General features: G+C 40.1%; 1 protein-coding gene across 12 annotated transcripts in view; it reads left to right on the top strand.

Moving 5' to 3' along the window:
• HERC1 (HECT and RLD domain containing E3 ubiquitin protein ligase family member 1) overlaps positions 1–18760 on the top strand; it is a 115490-nt gene that overhangs the window by 72582 nt on the left and 24148 nt on the right. For 8 of the 12 annotated variants that reach the window (XM_065641949.1, XM_065641956.1, XM_065641960.1 and 5 more), the window contains 19 exons: positions 387–542; positions 777–883; positions 1123–1233; positions 1315–1491; positions 2480–2719; positions 2917–3000; positions 4105–4625; positions 6189–6964; positions 8066–8264; positions 9181–9341; positions 10880–10996; positions 11146–11377; positions 12286–12410; positions 12793–13013; positions 14203–14471; positions 14999–15051; positions 16280–16480; positions 17098–17272; positions 18003–18273. In XM_065641949.1, the coding sequence (XP_065498021.1) occupies positions 387–542; positions 777–883; positions 1123–1233; positions 1315–1491; positions 2480–2719; positions 2917–3000; positions 4105–4625; positions 6189–6964; positions 8066–8264; positions 9181–9341; positions 10880–10996; positions 11146–11377; positions 12286–12410; positions 12793–13013; positions 14203–14471; positions 14999–15051; positions 16280–16480; positions 17098–17272; positions 18003–18273 (4196 nt within the window). The remainder of the gene's footprint in view (positions 1–386; positions 543–776; positions 884–1122; positions 1234–1314; positions 1492–2479; positions 2720–2916; positions 3001–4104; positions 4626–6188; positions 6965–8065; positions 8265–9180; positions 9342–10879; positions 10997–11145; positions 11378–12285; positions 12411–12792; positions 13014–14202; positions 14472–14998; positions 15052–16279; positions 16481–17097; positions 17273–18002; positions 18274–18760) is intronic. The other 4 variants (XM_065641952.1, XM_065641955.1, XM_065641954.1 and 1 more) reach the window with 4 other exon arrangements.

Raw genomic sequence — 18760 nt, 5'->3', positions numbered from 1 at the left:
ATTACTCCGGCTGGTTTGGATTTAGGAGGACAATACTGTTTTTATCAAAAAATGAGTTATTGGTGGTAGTGTTTTTTATAAATGTGTTCATAGGAATTTAATTATCTAAATTTCAAACTGCAAGTAAATATAGCTTAATTCAGGAAGTTGTGTTTGCTTTGTATTGTGCAGTTCTGTAGTCCGAGTGGGTGGGAAGAGATTGACCCTACTTGTCATATTAAAAAATCTGCAATAAACGATTTTCTGAAATATTTATATCTTTACATAATTTGCAGTCCATTAATTAACATTTTGCATTTCTTTGGAAGTTGTTGCCAGTAACAGGGACTGCTGATAACGTTGTCATTATAAGGCTGTAAATCAAAACTTTTAATTTAACTTTGTAGCCGCCCTCCGAAAGCAACATGCAGCGGAATTGCACTTGGGAGACTTTCTCGTGTTCCTGCGTAGAGTCGTGTCTTCAAAAGCGATTCAGTCCAAAATGGCATCTCCCAAGTGGACAGAAGTACTTCTGAACATCGCTTCTCAGAAGTGTTGCTCAGGTAGGACCTTTTCACGATGTGCTCAGAGGTCACTTGCAGTTCCTGTGGTGCAGTTCCTAAAAACTGGTCCTATTGGAATGTGTGTTACATCATGAGCAGCTAAAACTCAGTTCAGTAGCTGTGCGCAAGCTCCACTGTGGAAAATTGTGCACAGGGGGTGTGCGGCTGGTGTTGGGGGTGCATTCCTGGTGCAGAAGTCACTTTGGGATTACTATTGTACTGTTCCATCTTTAGGAGTTCCCTTGGTTGGCAATTTGAGGACGAGACTTCTTGCACTTCATGTACTAGAAGCTGTATTGCCTGCTTGTGAATCTGGCGTTGAAGATGATCAAATGGCTCAGGTCTTTATATTTTGTTATATGCTTTTGCACCTGTTTCTTAAAAAAGTCCCGTTAAACTTTTAAATGTTTCATAGGTTTGTTCAGAATTCAAATCAGGTGAGGCTCAGTGTAGATGCTTGCTTATCTAAGAGCACTAAATATGTTGACGCTTATACCTACAAACCAATGTAAAACAATGTAATTATTTGTTGTCCTCATTCTGGATTTTAAATGATCTGAACTGTTTTCTAACACTCCAGGTGGTTGAACGATTATTCTCCCTTCTGTCTGACTGCATGTGGGAGACTCCAATAGCTCAGGCTAAACACGCAATTCAGATAAAGGAGAAGGAACAAGAAATGAAGCTACAGGTAACAATGCTTTTACTTTCTCTCTTGGCTGCACGCAGCTGAGTTATATTTACCACAAATATGTTCTCCTTTTTCTGCCAGAAGCAAGGGGAGTCTGAAGATGAAGATGAGAATCTTCCCATCCAGGAGGTGTCCTTTGACCCTGAGAAAGCTCAGTGCTGCATCGTGGAGAACGGGCAGATCCTGACTCATGGCAGTGGAGGGAAAGGATATGGGTTAGCGTCCACTGGAGTTACTTCTGGATGTTACCAGTGGAAGGTACCTTGCGTAAAAGTTGATTTCTTAACTTCTGGTACTTGTTTTGGAAACATACTATGATTTGGAAACAACAGCTACCTGTGATTTTTCCCTTATGGTGACATTCTTGAGTAAATGACATTTTGGGAGTGTTAGGTTTATGGTTGGACTCTACGATCTTAAGGCTCTTTTTGAACCTAAATGATTCTGTGATTCCATGGTTTTCCATCCAAAGTGAAGAGTTCGTGGCTGCTTTTGAGCGCTGCCATTTGGGTGTTTCAGTACACAGACTGGAGGCTGCAAGTATGCGTTGCATATTTGGAGAGGCGATGGTATAACAACTTGTCCCGGAGATCCATAGTCAGCACAAACATGCATTGTCTTGCAAAAGTTACCTGCTGAAATACGTAGATTTTGATTTTTTTCTTTAGAAAAACACTTCACAAAACATTTTGTTGTCTTGCAAAGAGACATCAGCCTGTCTGACTGACAAGATCAGCTTTTAATACCTCATCTGGAATGATTTTTTTAGGAAGACAGATACGTACAGAGTTGTAGTCTTTGTTAGTACCATCTTTGAGTATAACACTGTTACTGCTTTTTTGACTTGAATCTGTGTAAATCACTCACTGTGAACGCGAGGAGCAAAACTTATTTGTTTCTGTAATATTATTTTTAGCACTTGTAATCTAACTTCAGCATGTGTATGTTTTGAGTCCGGAAAAAACCCAGCAACTTCTTTATGTATTTCCATACAGTTTTCTTAACTACTAATGATTTAAGTTTGAATGACTTGTTAATAACTACCCTTACACACCAAGATGTCATTTTAGAGGTAGAGCATGATTTTAGCTTATTAGCTTATTTATTGTTTATTTGTTAAAACTTCTGAGTAAAACAGTTAAAAGTATACATAAATATGCATAAGGTAAATTTTCATTGCTTTATTGTGTTAAAATGTATATTCTTGGCTTCTTTCCCCATTTGTTTGTTTTGTTTTTCCTCCTAGTTCTACATCGTGAAGGAGAATCGGGGCAATGAAGGCACATGTGTAGGAGTTTCTCGCTGGCCAGTACATGATTTTAACCATCGCACCACCTCAGATATGTGGCTGTATAGAGCCTATAGTGGAAACCTCTATCACAATGGAGAACAGACTTTGACGTTGTCCAGCTTTACACAAGGAGATTTCATCACATGCGTATTAGATATGGAAGCAAGAACTATTTCCTTTGGTAAAAATGGAGAGGTATTTAACATTAATTGGTTCTTTTAGTGTTTTTTTGCAACAGTAATTTGGCATGGATATTTTATATAAAGCTAAGCCACGATAATTAAGATATGTGACAGTTTCAGTACTTACAAGGCTTATATTACAGGTATAACTTTGTCACGTTTCATATTTTTGCTTGTTAATGTGTTGTGTTTTGGTTTTGTTTTAACTAGGAGCCAAAACTAGCTTTTGAAGATGTGGATGCAGCGGAATTATACCCTTGCGTTATGTTCTATAGCAGTAATCCAGGAGAAAAGGTAACTCGAATGTTTATTTGCCTAGGTATACTGGTTTTGGCTGAGGTAAAGTCAGTATTCTTTGTAACAGCCTGCACGGTGCTACGTTTTGGATTTATGACCAAAGCAGCGTTGATAATGCCCGGTGTTTTAGCTCCTGCTGAACAGTGTTTACACGGCATCAAGGCGTTCCGGCTTTCTCAGCCTGTCCCTCCCAGCAGCATGCTGGGGTAGCAGGAGACTGGCGAGGGGCAGCACCCTTCAGCTCACTCACAGTGACCAAAGGGGTTTTCCATACGTGCAACGTTATGTACAGCAATAAAAGCGCAGGGAAGTTCGCCAGGGGTTTCTGTTGCTTGGGCTCTGTCTGGGCATCAGTTAACTGGTGGTGAGCGATTGCATTTTGCATCACTTGTTTTCCTTTGTTTTATTTTGTCTTTTTTTCTCTTTTTTTTTTTTTTTCTTTTTTTTCCTCTTTTATTTACAAAACTTTCTTTATCTCAACCCATGAGTTTTCTCACTTCTGCCCTTCTGATGCTTTTCCTCATCCTGCTGGGGAGGGTGATCGAGTGGCTGTGTGGGGCTCAGCTGCCTCACCAGGGTTAACCCTCAACAACAGGTCCAGGTTTCTCCTTTCCCTTCTGTTCTCCTCTGTGTCAGTGTTATGGATGTTGGTTTTTTGGGGGCGTAGGCGTGGTAGCTAACAAGTGCTGAGAATGTCACTTATTATTCATTTTGGTTCATGATGTACATCGCACTACATTACTTGCGGACTAGCCAGACTTTTCATATATTCCTATATCATGCAATCTATTGTAATTTAAAGTGTATTTTATTGTTTAGAATTGATTTATAGACCTAACGTTTTACATACAAAATTGCATTCCCAAGAAACCGGGAAGAATGTAGGGTTAGGAATTCCAGATAGTCTTATGTGAGAAACCATGAGTAGTTGTAATTTCTGCATCCTTGAGTTGGAAGGGATGCAGGTTTTGATCAGTGTTAAAGTGGATTTCCTGGGGAGCCCAAGCAAAAAAAGACAGTGCTAGTGATTTTTTCCATAAAATGAGTGTCTTCAGGTACATAGGGAAGATAACTTTTAAACTGTTCTCTTTAAACACTTAGGTGAAAATCTGTGACATGCAGATGCGCGGTACACCAAGAGATTTGCTGCCTGGTGACCCCATCTGCAGTCCCGTTGCTGCAGTGCTGGCAGAAGCCACTATCCAGCTCATTCGTATCCTTCATCGCACAGACCGCTGGACGCACTGCATCAATAAAAAAATGATGGAAAGACTGAATAAAATCAAAACATGTCTTAAAGAAGCAGGCCAAAAACTGAAGAAAAGTCGCTCAATTCAAAGTCGAGAAGAGAATGAAGTGAGAGAGGAGAAAGAAAATAAAGAGGAAGAGAAAAGCAAACACAGTCGGCACGGTCTGGCTGACCTTTCGGAGCTGCAGCTGAAGATGCTCTGTGTGGAAGTGTGGCCTGTTCTAGCGGTAATTGGTGGAGTCGATGCTGGTCTTAGAGTTGGAGGACGATGTGTGCACAAGCAAACGGGACGTCATGCTACCTTGCTTGGAGTAGTGAAGGAGGGCAGCACATCTGCCAAGGTCCAGTGGGATGAAGCAGAGATTACTATCAGGTATGCTCAGATCCCACACCTTTCACAATCTAGTATTGGTTTGTGCTTGGAAATAAATCTTCAGAAGTAACATACATTTTACACTAGAGTCATGCTGATCAATTATTTTAAGCTTAGACTTCAGCATTTGTTTGTTTAAAACAAGTAGTATGACTTAATTTTTTATGCCCTCTAGTAATAAAATGCCTTGTATATCAAAAATATATTTGATAGTTTTGAATTGATGAGCATCATTAGACTTAGATTTGGCCTCTAGTTGGGATGTGACCAGCTCACCAGTTTTCCTACATTTGAAATGAGGATTGCGTAGTTTAGAATTGGTATGTGTTGGCTAACTAGAACATTATTACTGTCTTAATTTGCTATAGCTCCTTTGTTATGTCTGTAAAGAACATAGATTTGTACTGGGGGTTAGTGACGCTTTGGCCGTAAATGGTGAAGCTGGTTCTGAAGAGAGACCTGATTGGGTTTATCAGAGTTGAGGTGTCTTTGCTGCCATGTCATTCCCTTCTTAGGGGACTGGAAATTGCCCCGTGGGGCTTGAGGAGTGGTTCAGGTTAGGAGATGGGAGGATTCTCTCTTCTTAATGGTGGTTGATGATGGTGTTCAAATTACTGCTGCCTCCAAGAGTCTTTATTCATTCTGACCTGCCCTAGAGAGCTAAAGGAATGCCCCTGTATGAGATACTAACACTCCAGAGTTCTTCTGCAGATGATGGTGAGAACTGGGGAGGAGCTGGAAGGAGCTGCTCCTGTTTCCACCCATCTTGCAGACGTGCCTTCAATGGGAAGGCACCTGGAAGGAAACTCTGAACTGAAGCTTGGGGCTCCTCTGGGCTTGCTGGTGCTCTTGCGGGAATTCCGGGTTTTTTTGTCTGAAAAAGATTTGATTCGCTAAATTTCGTAACCTCCTTTTGGTTGTAGTTGCACCGTCATCTTCTGGAGGAACAGAAAACTACAGAAAATTATCACTGACTATAGATGGACAGATAGACTGACATATCTTATGTGTGTCGGTTGTGTTATCTGACCTGTCTTGTTGAGAAGTCTCTGTCCTCTAAGGAAACCCACGAGCAGTGTGCTCCTCATGATGAACAGTTCAGCAGGAATGTGAGGTCAATCAAAGCTTTTCCTTAATGTGACAAAAGTTCAGGAGGGTTTTCTTTCTAAGCTTTTATACCTGTTCACAAATTCAGCTCAGGTATGATTATAGAATTTGGCTTAAGGTAGTTTTTCCTTAGTAGAAGTCTGTTAGGTTTTTCTAAATAATATAGCAGAAACTTCTGGCAGCACAGAATCCATAGCTATGATGATGCTTCTGGGTTTTAATGCTTCTTGTTGAAAACCTGTACATGCTTTGTTGCCTTTTGCCTTTGCTCTGATACCATGTCTCCCCATTTTCTGTTCATAACCTCATTTTCCCGTTTACATTTAATTTTTACAATTGGTTTGCTTATTTTATTAAATATATTTTACATCTTACTTTGCCTACATTATTTCCTGTACTTTCCTCCTGTCTCTCCCTCACTTGCTTTTTCCTGTGTCATTCTGATCTTTATTAAAGCTTCCCAACTTTTTGGTCGCCTAGTGATACTCCATTGTATAATCTGGAGCCCTGCGAACCGCTGCCTTTTGATGTGGCAAGATTTCGTGGACTGACAGCTACTGTGCTGCTGGACCTTACCTATCTGACTGGTATTCATGAAGATGTGGGAAGGCAAAGCACCAAGAGGCATGAGAAAAAACACAGACACGAATCTGAAGAGAAAGGGGAAATGGACCAGAAAACGGAGGGTGATGCTGGATCAGATACACGAACAGGACAAAGTGCTGATGATAACAAAGGACATGGCGCTACAAGCTCTAAGTCGGAAAACGAAATTGCTTCCTTTTCTTTAGAAGCAACAACACTAGGTATGGAATCCCAACACCAACCTGCTGAAGGAAGAAAGAAGAATCACGAACATTCTCCGAGAAATCATGATATAGTGCAGTCAGAAATCAGAGCAGTACAGCTGTCTTATCTTTATCTCGGTGCTATGAAGTCACTCAGTGTTCTTCTCAGTTGTAGTAAATATGCTGAACTATTGTTGATACCAAAAGTCCTGGCAGAAAACGGTCACAACTCGGATTGTGCGAGTTCTCCGGTTGTTCACGAAGATGTCGAGATGCGCGCTGCCTTGCAGTTCCTGATGCGGCACATGGTGAAACGGGCAGTCATGCGCTCACCCATCAAAAGAGCCCTGGGACTGGCAGATTTGGAACGAGCACAAGCCATGATCTACAAATTAGTGGTTCACGGGCTGCTGGAGGATCAGTTTGGTGCCAGACTTAAACAAGGTACATTTCAAAATTATGGAAGTATCACGCTTAGTTACTTTTTGTACTTCTCTTAAAGTTAATAGTAGCAATGATAATACAAATAGCGTAGTCTTCTAATTTTGTAGCGGTTATACGTTGGAGGAATCTTAATTGGACAGAGAAATTTTACAAAGACGTTTTGCCATTTTTAGATATAATACGGTCTCTTTTGCCTTTTCCCCAATTCTTTATTTTAATAAAAAGCAAATGCATATCAGTCAGTCAGAAACATAAGTTTCTCATTTGTCTTTAATACTTTTAAAAATAAAATGAGCGGTTCTGTGTGTACTTGTCAGAAGGATTTGTCTGTGACATAAATATCATAAAGTTCACTGCTGTTAGATGTGATTGTGTGCAGTCACGTTAACAGATGATGTTGAGCGCGTGTGTGTTCAGGGTGTAAGTCGCCCGTGTTTCTGTCTGTGAAAATCTCTAAATCAGTTGCAGGGCTTTGCTTTTGAAATATTGTTTTCTGAGTTATTTGGCACTGCACTAACAGAAGCTGAAAAGAAAACGCATTTTCCTTTTCTTCTTAAAAATACATTATTACAGTTTTCATCTTCAGGGAAACCATTTGAATCAGTTTAAACAGAAAGAATCTAAAATATTAAAGCTAATTCCTGCACCATCTGGTTCTTTACTGTCTTCAGGACGACTTCTAAACCAACCAAAAAAAACCCTTCAAAAATCAGTTACACAGCTGAGTTAAAAATAGCTTCATAGCTAATCAGCTCTATTTCCATATCTGACACCTCTTTCCCTTTTGCCTAAGAGAATAATCCTACCTGTCAGAATTATAAATCTAAATCTCTAAATCTAAATATCATGACATCTAACCAAGTAAATGGCTTCTGTTTTCATCTGGAAAGACTTGTTTACTATTTACCTCGTATTGATAGGACAACGGTAAGAGCCGATAGACTGATTTCTTCACATAAGTTATTGGCAGAAGTATTTGTATGATGTGCATTTCTGCACACCCGTAACTGATTATAGTTATTTTTGAAAGCTTAGCCACAGCTCCTCTTTTGCTCTACACAATGATATTAATGTTCCTATAATGTGCTTTTTCTGTTGCAGATGTAGATCAACAAGCAGAAGAAGGTGACCAGGCTCAGCAAGCCCAGACCCCGGTTACAACCAGCCCTTCTGCCTCCAGCACGACATCTTTCATGAGCAGCTCTCTGGAGGACACGACCACTGCTACCACCCCAGTCACTGATACCGAAACAGTCCCAGCGTCAGAATCGCCTGGTGTGATGCCTCTCAGTCTGCTTAGGTAAAATAACTTTCTTGTCAGCATGTATGGCTTTGTGGGTGGAGGGAACCAGTTGTGTAGTTTATATGTCTAAGCCCTTGAAAATGCTGGTATTTGTGTTTCCCGGCAGGCACTGCCTCTGCAGACGACAGAATTTAATTCATTACCTTGCCTTACAGAACATGTGTTACGAGAAATAAAAAGCTCTTAAGCTTTTAGTATAACTGTATATATATATGTAAGATCTGAATTCTTCACGACAGGAGAAGATACCTTCCTTATGTTGTCCTTGAGTTCTCATGTTTAAATTACAAATGTCTGAAATTCTGTAGATTTAACAAATAGTTGTTGATTCTCAGACTAGAGTAGATCTTAGTTTGTAGGTGACATCCTGCAAGGTAAAACCTCGGTTCATCTTACCCTCACACACTGAAGTGGAAGATAAAGCCAGTTAAGCTGCAGAGGCTATTTCTGACATAAAAGAAAATCTGCTTTATGTTCAATAGAGTCCTAAGTTTATTAATTCTGTTGATGTATCCGACCTCCGTTCTTAGAGCTTTTGCAGATATAATTTGACAAAAGCCAGAACGATGTCTTGCTACCAGGACAGTGAAAGTAAAATACTCACCTGATTTATTAGTCAGGCTGAGTTCTGAACAAAGCAGGGAAATGGGAAGAGTGTTTCCTTCTCTTTCATCTCCCAGGACAGCCCTTGGCCTGGGAGGGGTTTTTAGGTGCATACTTAGAATCGAAGTTCCCAGGCAGAGGTGGCAGGAATGAGCTGTTCCAGCAGGGTTTTCCTGCCCACCCCAATGTCTGTGTTGCATCGTGCCCTTACAAAACTCAGTGTGTGCACTCTAATTAGATGTTTTCCTTGTGTCAGGCCTTTTTCAGCATAGGTCTTTTTAATATAAATGTATTTCGTTCTTTTTTAAAGGCAAATGTTCTCCAGCTATCCAACTACAACTGTACTTCCAGCACGACGTGCTCAGACTCCTCCAATATCTTCTTTACCAACATCTCCTTCAGATGAAGTTGGAAGGAGACAAAGTTTGACTTCTCCTGATTCCCAGTCGGCGCGGCCTGCCAACCGTACAGGTAAACTTGTAGGCCATATAAATAGAAATGTGGGCAAGTCAGGAAATTCGCAGGAGTTCAGTGTAGTTTTTTTAAGACGTGGAAAACCAATAGGATTTCTTTTTAATGCAACCTAACATGCAAAGCGTTGTTGAAAACCTTTTAATGGCTGTCCTAGGAGAAAACACTCTAGATTGTCTGGCTATAGACTTCCTCAAGCAAATGAAATTAGCTTTTAAAAGCTGTGGAATGGATTGCAAACTACGTGTATATAACGAGAATGCAGTATCATTGGTAATTACTTTAAAATGTTAATCCGATTTGGGTTTGTTTCCTTAGTTGTGTGCCACCATTTAGTGCACTGAGTTTCTGGCTTTTGTTAGATCATATACCGTGCAGAAAACAGGAATTGGTGTATTTTATGATACATACACCAGTGTAGCTCCTGCCGGTTAATCTTGTTTCATGAGATGGAAAGGGCTGTCCAGCCTTCCTGGGCTCCTCATGTGGAGGTAATGGGAGGCTTCTGTTTGTGGAAGTTTTATTCCTGCCCGCACCATACTGCTCAAAACAGAAACTTGCACCATTCCAGCATACACAGCTAGGAGCCGAGCAAACTGTTGCCTGAGAGTCTTGAGCTTCTAAAGAGGACAAATTAGTGTTGTGATGCAAAGGAGATAATGCTAAAAAGAAAAATAGAAGTCCATATGTTTGTGTTTTGTATGAAATGAGTAGGAGAGACTGGGTTAGAGTGTATTCTCCAGATTTCATTCTCAGTGCTGAGAAACAAAGTGCATGCTTTGAAATTCCCGACTGATACGACTTCTTATTCTTGCCTTTATGTCCACGCTATTAGTTGGGTCTTATAGCTGTTTCGTTTGTTGCATAGCAACATGTCTGCCTAGTTTAATCTTTTTTTTTCTGAGATTACTTGATTCTAGTCATGATACTGTCTTTACAACAGGGTTTGTTAGAACATTGTTGATGCCTTCATTGATCAGACCTCACTTTTATGGCAAATGATAAGGAAACGGTGTTTTTTTGGTCAGTAACTGACCTTTTCAGAGTCCCTTGAAAGACTCTGCACAGAAGTATAGCCGTCATCTGCAAAGAGACATTCCAGATATGGCACCAGCTTAGTTGAGGCCACTTTCTGTACCTTAAGAGAAATGTGCATTGGTGTGATCTCAAAACATTTGGGAATTTTTATGATTTGGACAAGGATAACTTTATCTAGTCTACCTAAATATAAATCAAATAGATAAATCGATACAGTTTTAAATGGAAATCAACTTCTTAGAAATATCTTAAAATAAATAGTTCGTTGAATATCATCACTATCCTGCTTGATTAAACAGAAGCTTACATGGTATATATCTTACCAATAAGAATGAATACTGCTTTAATTGCAGAAAGTCTCTCGCTTTGTGGAAAGTACTGGAAAATTGTTAAGGGCAATTATTCCCTCATTTGAATCTAATATATCGAAGTAAGGTCTAGTAAAGTAACATGAAAGAAAGGTTTCTGCACTTTACATTGAACGTTTTCTGTCTTTTAAGCTTTGTCCGATCCAAGCAGCCGACTTTCAACATCCCCCCCTCCTCCTGCCATTGCTGTTCCCTTGTTAGAAATGGGGTTCTCCCTCAGACAGATTGCAAAGGCTATGGAAGCTACAGGTAAGCTATAATATCAATCTAAACTGAAAAATTAGATAAATATGAAACACCTCATCTTTACGTTCTATAACCATTAATGGAAAAAAATATTTTTTTTTTCCTCATCAGTGATGTAATACAATTCTGAAGTGTGATTTTCCTGCTTTCAGGTGCCAGAGGAGAAGCAGATGCCCAGAACATCACGGTGCTGGCCATGTGGATGATCGAGCACCCTGGAAATGAAGATGATGAAGAGCCCCAGTCAGAAGGGACAGCAGATTCACGACATGGGACAATAGTCTCTGGAAGTGGTGGAAAATCCAGTGATTATTGTTATTTGCAGTCACCAGGTGACATCCCTTCTGCCGATGCCACTGAAATGGAGGAAGGCTTTAATGAAAGGTAACATGTAATTTTCTTCCAGTTGCTTGTAATCCGCTACTGAAACTGGAAATCTCTCCAGTTCTTTGTTGCTGACAGAACATTACTTTGTAATGCCACTTTTGAATTTGGTTACAACATGAGTAAAAGCAAAGATGCAATTAAATTAGGTGCATTTACTTTCCAGCACTATTTGTGCACAGAGCTGGGGAGGAATGTAACTGAGCATCCTTCCTTCCAAAAAATAAAAAAAATGAGGGCATATAGCTTACATTTATCTAAAAGACCTATTAATAAAGCAAAATTTCATTGGAGTGTTTTTTTTCTTCAGTGTATTAATGAATAGGTATTTTTCTACATTTTTCTTTATAAATGAATTCTTGCTTTGTCCAGAGAGGGTGAAATGGAACTGAAGTTTACTTTCTCAGTCACCTTCACAACCTTAGATCTAAACTATCAATTAAACAAGGAGGAAAGGGGCTGGTTTTCTTTTATTTTGTTTTTAATCCTAAAAGTAGTGGTTGAGTAATTTGAATTCCTGTTTTGCAAAAGAGGGAATGACTGAGGTAGCAACAACAGAAAGGTTCATTTGAAAAAGGAGGAGAAACCTAGTTCAAGCTGTAGTTAACACTGGCAGCATAAAATGAGTGCTCTCCCAACATTTCCGCAGTGCTTAGGCACTATGGAAGCATTGAATATGTGTTGACATCGCTGCATCTCGTTTGAGGTTAATCTCGCAGGCAAAAAGCCAGTAAATATGTGCTGCAGTGGAACGGAAAATTCTTGAATCCCATAGTATTTTTTTTTTCCTTCCGTGAAAGAAAAAAACACCAAAAAACAATAAATATGATCTTTTTCTTTTTCCTTACTTACTGTATATGGCTTTTACAACTTGGTTTGATTTACCTGTAAATTACAAATTCTTGTAGCCCTGATAATATGGATCATGTGGATAATGCGGCTTCTGCAAGCGGACCTCCTTGTAGAAGTCGATCAGCTGTCACCAGGAGGCACAAATTTGATTTAGCTGCCCGAACATTGCTGGCACGTGCTGGTAAGTACATGGAGAGACTTCCAGGGAAGAGGAGGGGGATTAGTACTTGGCATGAGAGTCACAAAACTCTTCTTCACAAACATGTATCTGTGTGTATTTAACTGAAGTGTTCTCTGTGGTAATAAGTCGGTTACGTTTAGCAGAATCACAGAACATCAGGGGTTGGAAGGGACCTCGAAAGCTCATCCAGTCCAATCCCCTCACCAGAGCAGGAACACCCAGATGAGGTTACACAGGAAGGTGTCCAGGCGGGTTGGAATGTCTGCAGAGAAGGAGACTCCACAACCTCCCTGGGCAGCAAAGCAAAAGGGAGTTGAAAGTGCAGTCATCTTCATTACATGCAAAATAAAAGTACTACTTTCCTTTTTTTTTCTCACTTGAGCGGGATTATACCGCTCTGTGCAGGCCCACAGGAATCAGAGTCGAAGAGAAGGGATATCTGCACAGCAAGACCCAGGGGCGCTTTATGACTTCAACTTAGATGAGGAGCTGGAGATCGACCTGGATGACGAAGCCATGGAAGCGATGTTCGGGCAAGACCTGGCCGGTGATAATGATATTCTGGGAATGTGGATCCCGGAGGTACTGGATTGGCCTACCTGGGTGTGTGTGACTGCAGCGGGGGCTGCTTCAACTTACTGCTTTTTGCATGGTGATATTTTTTAAATTTAAAGTAACATGCGTATGCTTATAGCCTGTTTGAAAATATCTTACTAAATGCCACCAATGCTTAAAATTTTCTTATATTCTGTAGCTTCACTTTTAGATTAAGAAAGGTGCCTTCTTGTGTTTCTTGCTCTGTACTTCTACATGTAGCTGGTTTTTCTTCTCCCTCTGCTGAAGGATGAGAACAAAACTAGTATAGTTGTTTTGGTGATATCACTTAGAAATCAAGTAGATGTTCCAGATTGCTTAGCTGTGTGGGATAATGAACACTTTACTGTAATGATAATAATAATAATACCATCTGATCTATAGCAGAGTAATTTGAACTTGAATCAGTTTTAATTTAATCGTGTCATGTACTTCATTCTCTGGGAAGACTATGGTGACAGCCCTCACTCAGCTGTTGTATAGCCCACTAAAAATATTTTTGAGGTGGAAAAGAAACATGATAACACCAGGTTGTTAGTCTTTGGATTATCCGTGTCAAATGAGACAAGCAACCCACAAGACTAAGCTTTCAACTCCTAATTACAATGTCCCCTGACTCATATGGAAGCAAGTTTCATGATGTGTATTGAATTTTTCAGAGAGCTCGTTTCACTGGAATGTTGCAATGAAATTACTGACTTAGGACAGAAATGTTGTGATAGAAGAATGAACTTTAGATTCAGACTAACCCTTGAAATTCATTGACACAAATGATAATTGTTGCTGCTCAGTAAATGTAAAGTCTGATCGTCTGGAAAAAAAAAGGATTCTGTGTTGGACCTAGTCAAGTTCTGAGGAGATTCAGATAACTTACAGCATTGAATGTGAACTAGCAGAGTTATATGTGACAAGTTATACTGTCAAGAGTTTTGCATCAGATCTGAAATGAAATAAGAGAATCTCATCCTCTGAAACTTTACTTGGGAATGTTTTCCCTGTTCTGAGGTGGTCTGTTCTTCATTATGTTGTAAATTGTCCATTTCTGCTTTGCTTTTGTGCAAGTTACCCATTTAAGTATCCCTGCGTGCATGTAACAGACACGGGGAGGAACATCCACCTAAGAATCTTGGCCTATTTTATATCTAAAAATGAAGGTATTTATTGTGCACAAATAACATGCGAAAATCTGGCCGTGCAGCACGTTTGTGACTCTGAAGACCGAGAGGAGGTGGTGGTTTGTGAGCTGTGCGAGTCCAGCGTCGTCAGCTTCAACCAGCACATGAAGAGGAACCACCCGGGCTGCGGGCGCAGCGCCAACCGCCAGGGCTACCGCAGCAACGGCTCCTACGTCGACGGGTGGTTCGGGGGGGAATGCGGCAGCGGAAATCCGTATTATTTGCTGTGCGGCGTCTGCAGGGAGAAGTACTTAGCCCTGAAGAGCAAATCTAAAACGTCAACTTCTGAAAGGTACAGAAGCACACGAGGGTGGGATGCTCTGTGTGAAGAACAGAAACAACTTTAAAATGTTTACTAGCATCAGTGTTTTAAGAATTTGAAGAAATGGAAACTCCTAGCAGAATTTGTATTTATTTATTTTAATTGAGACTTACAGTCATTCTCTATATTCAACAAATGCATATTTAGGAAAAAAAGTTGTCTTGATATTTCTATTTTTAAATGAAAAACAAGGAATTTTTTCTTGGGATGTCGCCTGCTTTTGTTGACTTTCAAAAACTTCCTTTTTCAATTTTGTCTGACAGTTGCAGTATTTTTATGGGCCTTTCTCACATTAGTACTGCAAAACGCTTTCTCTCTCCACAGACACTTCTAGAGGCCCTTTTATTTCTCTCTCTGTTACTAGCCATTTCCAGAAATCATATATACACCGATCTAACAGTGAAGTAACTTAATAGTAAACCAAGTTTAACATTATTATGCGTATATGTAGATTATTTAATCAATTAAGTTATTTTCTTTGTTATTTTTTCATACAGGTACAAAGGCCAGGCTCCTGATTTAATAGGCAAACAAGACAGTGTCTACGAAGGTACGTTTTTAAGTGGCCAAAGATCTTTAATACTTTGCACTTGCACAGTGTTTTATTTTTACATAAAGGTACTTCCATGCAAATAAACCTTTTGCGACACCGAACATGAAGGTGTACTTTAAAAGCTTCTTCAGACTAGCTGTAGTTTGGTTTGGGGTTTTTTTTGGCTTTTGTTTTTTCTTTTTTTTTCTTTTTTTTTTTTTTTTGTTCAAATGGGAAAAATATCAGTGACCTTTTTTTTTTCTTGTGTCTTTCATCTAAGTAGCTGAAATGGCAAATACTTAACTTTGGATGATAAGGTATTGTGGGTATGTGTTATATCCAGAACTGCACGTACGAAGCCTTATGTTCGAATACATTTCTTCAGCTAACTTTGTAGGAGTTAATCAGCAGAAGTTAGAGTCTCAGAAGTCTGCCATTAGGCTTGTTCTTACTTTTTCTACCTTTGTACGAGCTGAGCATGTCCTGAGGGTTGCTTTCAATTTAAACAGATTATTTCTGGTGACCACAGAAAACCTTTCCCAGATGATTCTTTGATTCTAGGCCTTTCTGTAGCGTGCATGATCCCAGCTGTATGATTTAGCACATTTGTCTGTGTAAGAGTAAATGAGTGCTCCAGAACTTAACAGCAAGTCCAAATCTCGATAGAGAAAAAATATAAGTTGGGAAGTGAATGAGATGCAGAACTCAATTGCAATTATAGTGCCTTTTTTTTTTTTTTCTCCCTGGGAATGAGAAGCAAATTCCTGGGTGTACAATTGTGACCTAAGAACTACATGCATACTTTTTTGATAAATGCGAAGACCAGAAATTTCTGGTATCTGTCTTCACTGTTGACTCCTTTGGAACATGCACCTATTATCATGATTTAAAGCACAACTGCATGTCTACACTTTTCACTATATTCCAGGTTTTGAGATGTCATGACCTCTCATTTCTGTGTTTTTAAAAAAACCAGCTGGTTTGGTGCTTCAGAGAATCTCGTATGAAACTTCTCTGCAGTAGAAATAAGGACCAAATTAAATGGAGAGGAGCAAGAGCGGGTTCTTGTTTTTCTAATTCACAATGTTGTGTCTGTGTCAACATCAGAAGATGAGTTATTAAGACGACTATGTTGCAGATTACAATCCACACTTTATACCCTGTATTGTGGGGTTTTTTAATTAATTGAAATTATTTAATATTTTAGCTTTTGTAACAAAGTCTGATTATGTTTCTCCAATTCTAGAAGACTGGGATATGTTAGATGTAGACGAAGACGAAAAGCTGACAGGAGAAGAGGAGTTTGAATTACTGGCTGGACCTCTTGGGTTGAACGATCGACGTATTGTACCTGAGCCTGTCCAGTTCCCTGACAGCGACCCTCTGGGTGCTTCGGTCGCAATGGTGACAGCCACCAACAGTATGGAAGAGACATTGATGCAAATAGGTACATTTGAAATGAGTTTCATCCAAAGAAGAAACACCCCTGCTTCGGTGTGATTTTATAGGGGCAATGCAGAAATATTTGAGTCTTTCCTGCCTTGTGCCGTGGGCAAGTGCAGACAAGAATTCTAAATTGCCCTTTTATTCTAGGGGAGTCAGAGAGAGGAGTATGAGGCATCTTTATTGGCAGAAGGCTCAAAGCTTTGATTTACTAATGAAATTGTGACTGTAGTCCTACAGTGAATGCTAGTAGCGTGTTTTGCAGAACTCATAGATGGATTTGTGGATTTAAGTTGGGCTTACTGAGCAGCCTGTTGAAATGCAGGATTAATATATATGTTTGTAGCCCCCTCTAAACGAAAAGAGGAATGGACATTACTTGAGTATTGTCAAGTTGTGCTCATCTATCTTTGAAAATAAGGAACAACTAAATTATGGAGTGTATTTCAGGAGAGCGTTTTCCTCTCAGTCATTATCACTGTAGTTCTGTATGTCTGAAATGTTGAAAAATTAATAAGTAATTTGCCAACTTAGGCCAAATCTGCTTCTGCACTTTTTTCTGTATGATACGGGTTTGTTTTTCTTTAAGCACTAACACAAATCATCGTCGTTATTTCCAAGGCTGTCACGGCTCTATAGAAAAAAGCTCTTCCGGCAGGATAACCTTAGGAGAACAAGCAGCTGCCCTGGTAAATCCCCACGACCGCGTTATGGCTCTCAGAAGAGTGACAGCTGCCGCCCAAGTCCTCCTGGCAAGAACTATGGTGATGAGAGCGCTCTCACTCCTGTCTGTCAGGTTCGTGGCATCCTTGGCAACACTTCCACCTTTCCATTTGGAACCAGTTACCAAGCTGTGTTCGATAGAGATGCAGTTTTAAGCTATTTGGGAAAGTGATTCTCATTTTATGTACTTGCATCACACTATTAAGAGAAAAAGTTCGGATGATTCCGTTCTTTTTAACCCTAGCTTCAAACTTTATGAAAGAAACTTCTACATTTTATATGGCAAGTGAACTCCAGTAGTGTCAGCCGCTTGGAACACAAAGATGCTGCCTTTGTCAGTGAGGTTTTGTTCATGGCAAGTGTCAGGACTTAGAGGTAAACATTAGAGGAAAGCAGTTGAAGTGCAGGAGTTGCTGGGGTATGAGGATTTAAAAACTGTCTCTGTACAAGATACCTGTGCAGCCATGAGGCCATCGCAGAGATCTGACATGTAGCTGTGTGTATTGCCATAGCAGAACTCTAAACACCAGTTATCCATATAACTTTGGCTATGAGTGGTTCCAAGGAAACTCGTGGATTTTTGCAAGGGCAAGTCTGTGGTGTGTTTTTGTCTTCAGCTTAAAAGAAAAGGAGTGGAAGAGCTGCAAGCTTCATTTCTCTTTCTCCTTCCCCTTGCATGTTACAATGTCCAGCTGGTCCAGCAGGCCATGTTCACTAATGGCTTAGGAGTAGCTTTAACCAAACGTGACTGTCTTTTAAAATGTGCGAACGAAACCAAGAGCATTTATATTCATTTTTGACAGCGGTTCCAGCTGTAGCCTGGCGGCTGGCCTTGAATCCTTGGGACTAACGGACATCAGAACTTTGGTGCGTTTGATGTGCCTGGCCGCGGCGGGGAGAGCCGGGCTCTCCACCAGTCCAGCCACGGCCTCGAGTCCCGCAGAGCGATCCCGAGGAATCCACAGCAAAACCAGCAAACCCATCTCTTGTCTGGCCTACCTGAGTACGGCCGTGGGCTGTTTGGCGTCCAACACTCCTAGTGCTGCCAAACTGCTGGTGCAGTTATGTACACAGGTAGGACTGTTATTTCAATGTACATATTTATATTCAACTACTTATCCATGAGATGGAGCAATCTGGTTTGTACATATTGATAATCTGTGCTTTTATCTTCTGAACTGTGATGAGGCCGCCCTCAGTTTGAGAATCTCTTTAGAGTTCTTGTTTATGGGTCTGAACAAGGGTATGTTTTATTGTTGGTAAAAATCAAGTAACTTTACTTTTTTTTTTTTTTTTTTTTTTTTCCTGAGTACTGTTTTCAAGTGGACAAAAATGGGTGTGCTTTTTGTATTGACAGGGGTTTTTCTGTTGAAGTTTTTATTTGTCTTAATTGAGTCAACTCTATGTGGAGCACAGATTGCTTGTATTTAGAAACGTATGATCTGCGGCTGTGGACATGCAGCAGGATTTCACATGCATCACGAAACTGCTAAGCCATCAGAGTAATTGTTTTGTTCTTCTGAGTTTGAAATATAATTGTGGAAAAAATACAAGTGTTGGA

This window comes from Caloenas nicobarica, chromosome 10 (assembly GCF_036013445.1).
Source record: "Caloenas nicobarica isolate bCalNic1 chromosome 10, bCalNic1.hap1, whole genome shotgun sequence".
Taxonomy (NCBI): Eukaryota; Metazoa; Chordata; class Aves; order Columbiformes; family Columbidae; genus Caloenas; species Caloenas nicobarica.
This window is presented reverse-complemented; position numbering and strand designations above follow the sequence as displayed.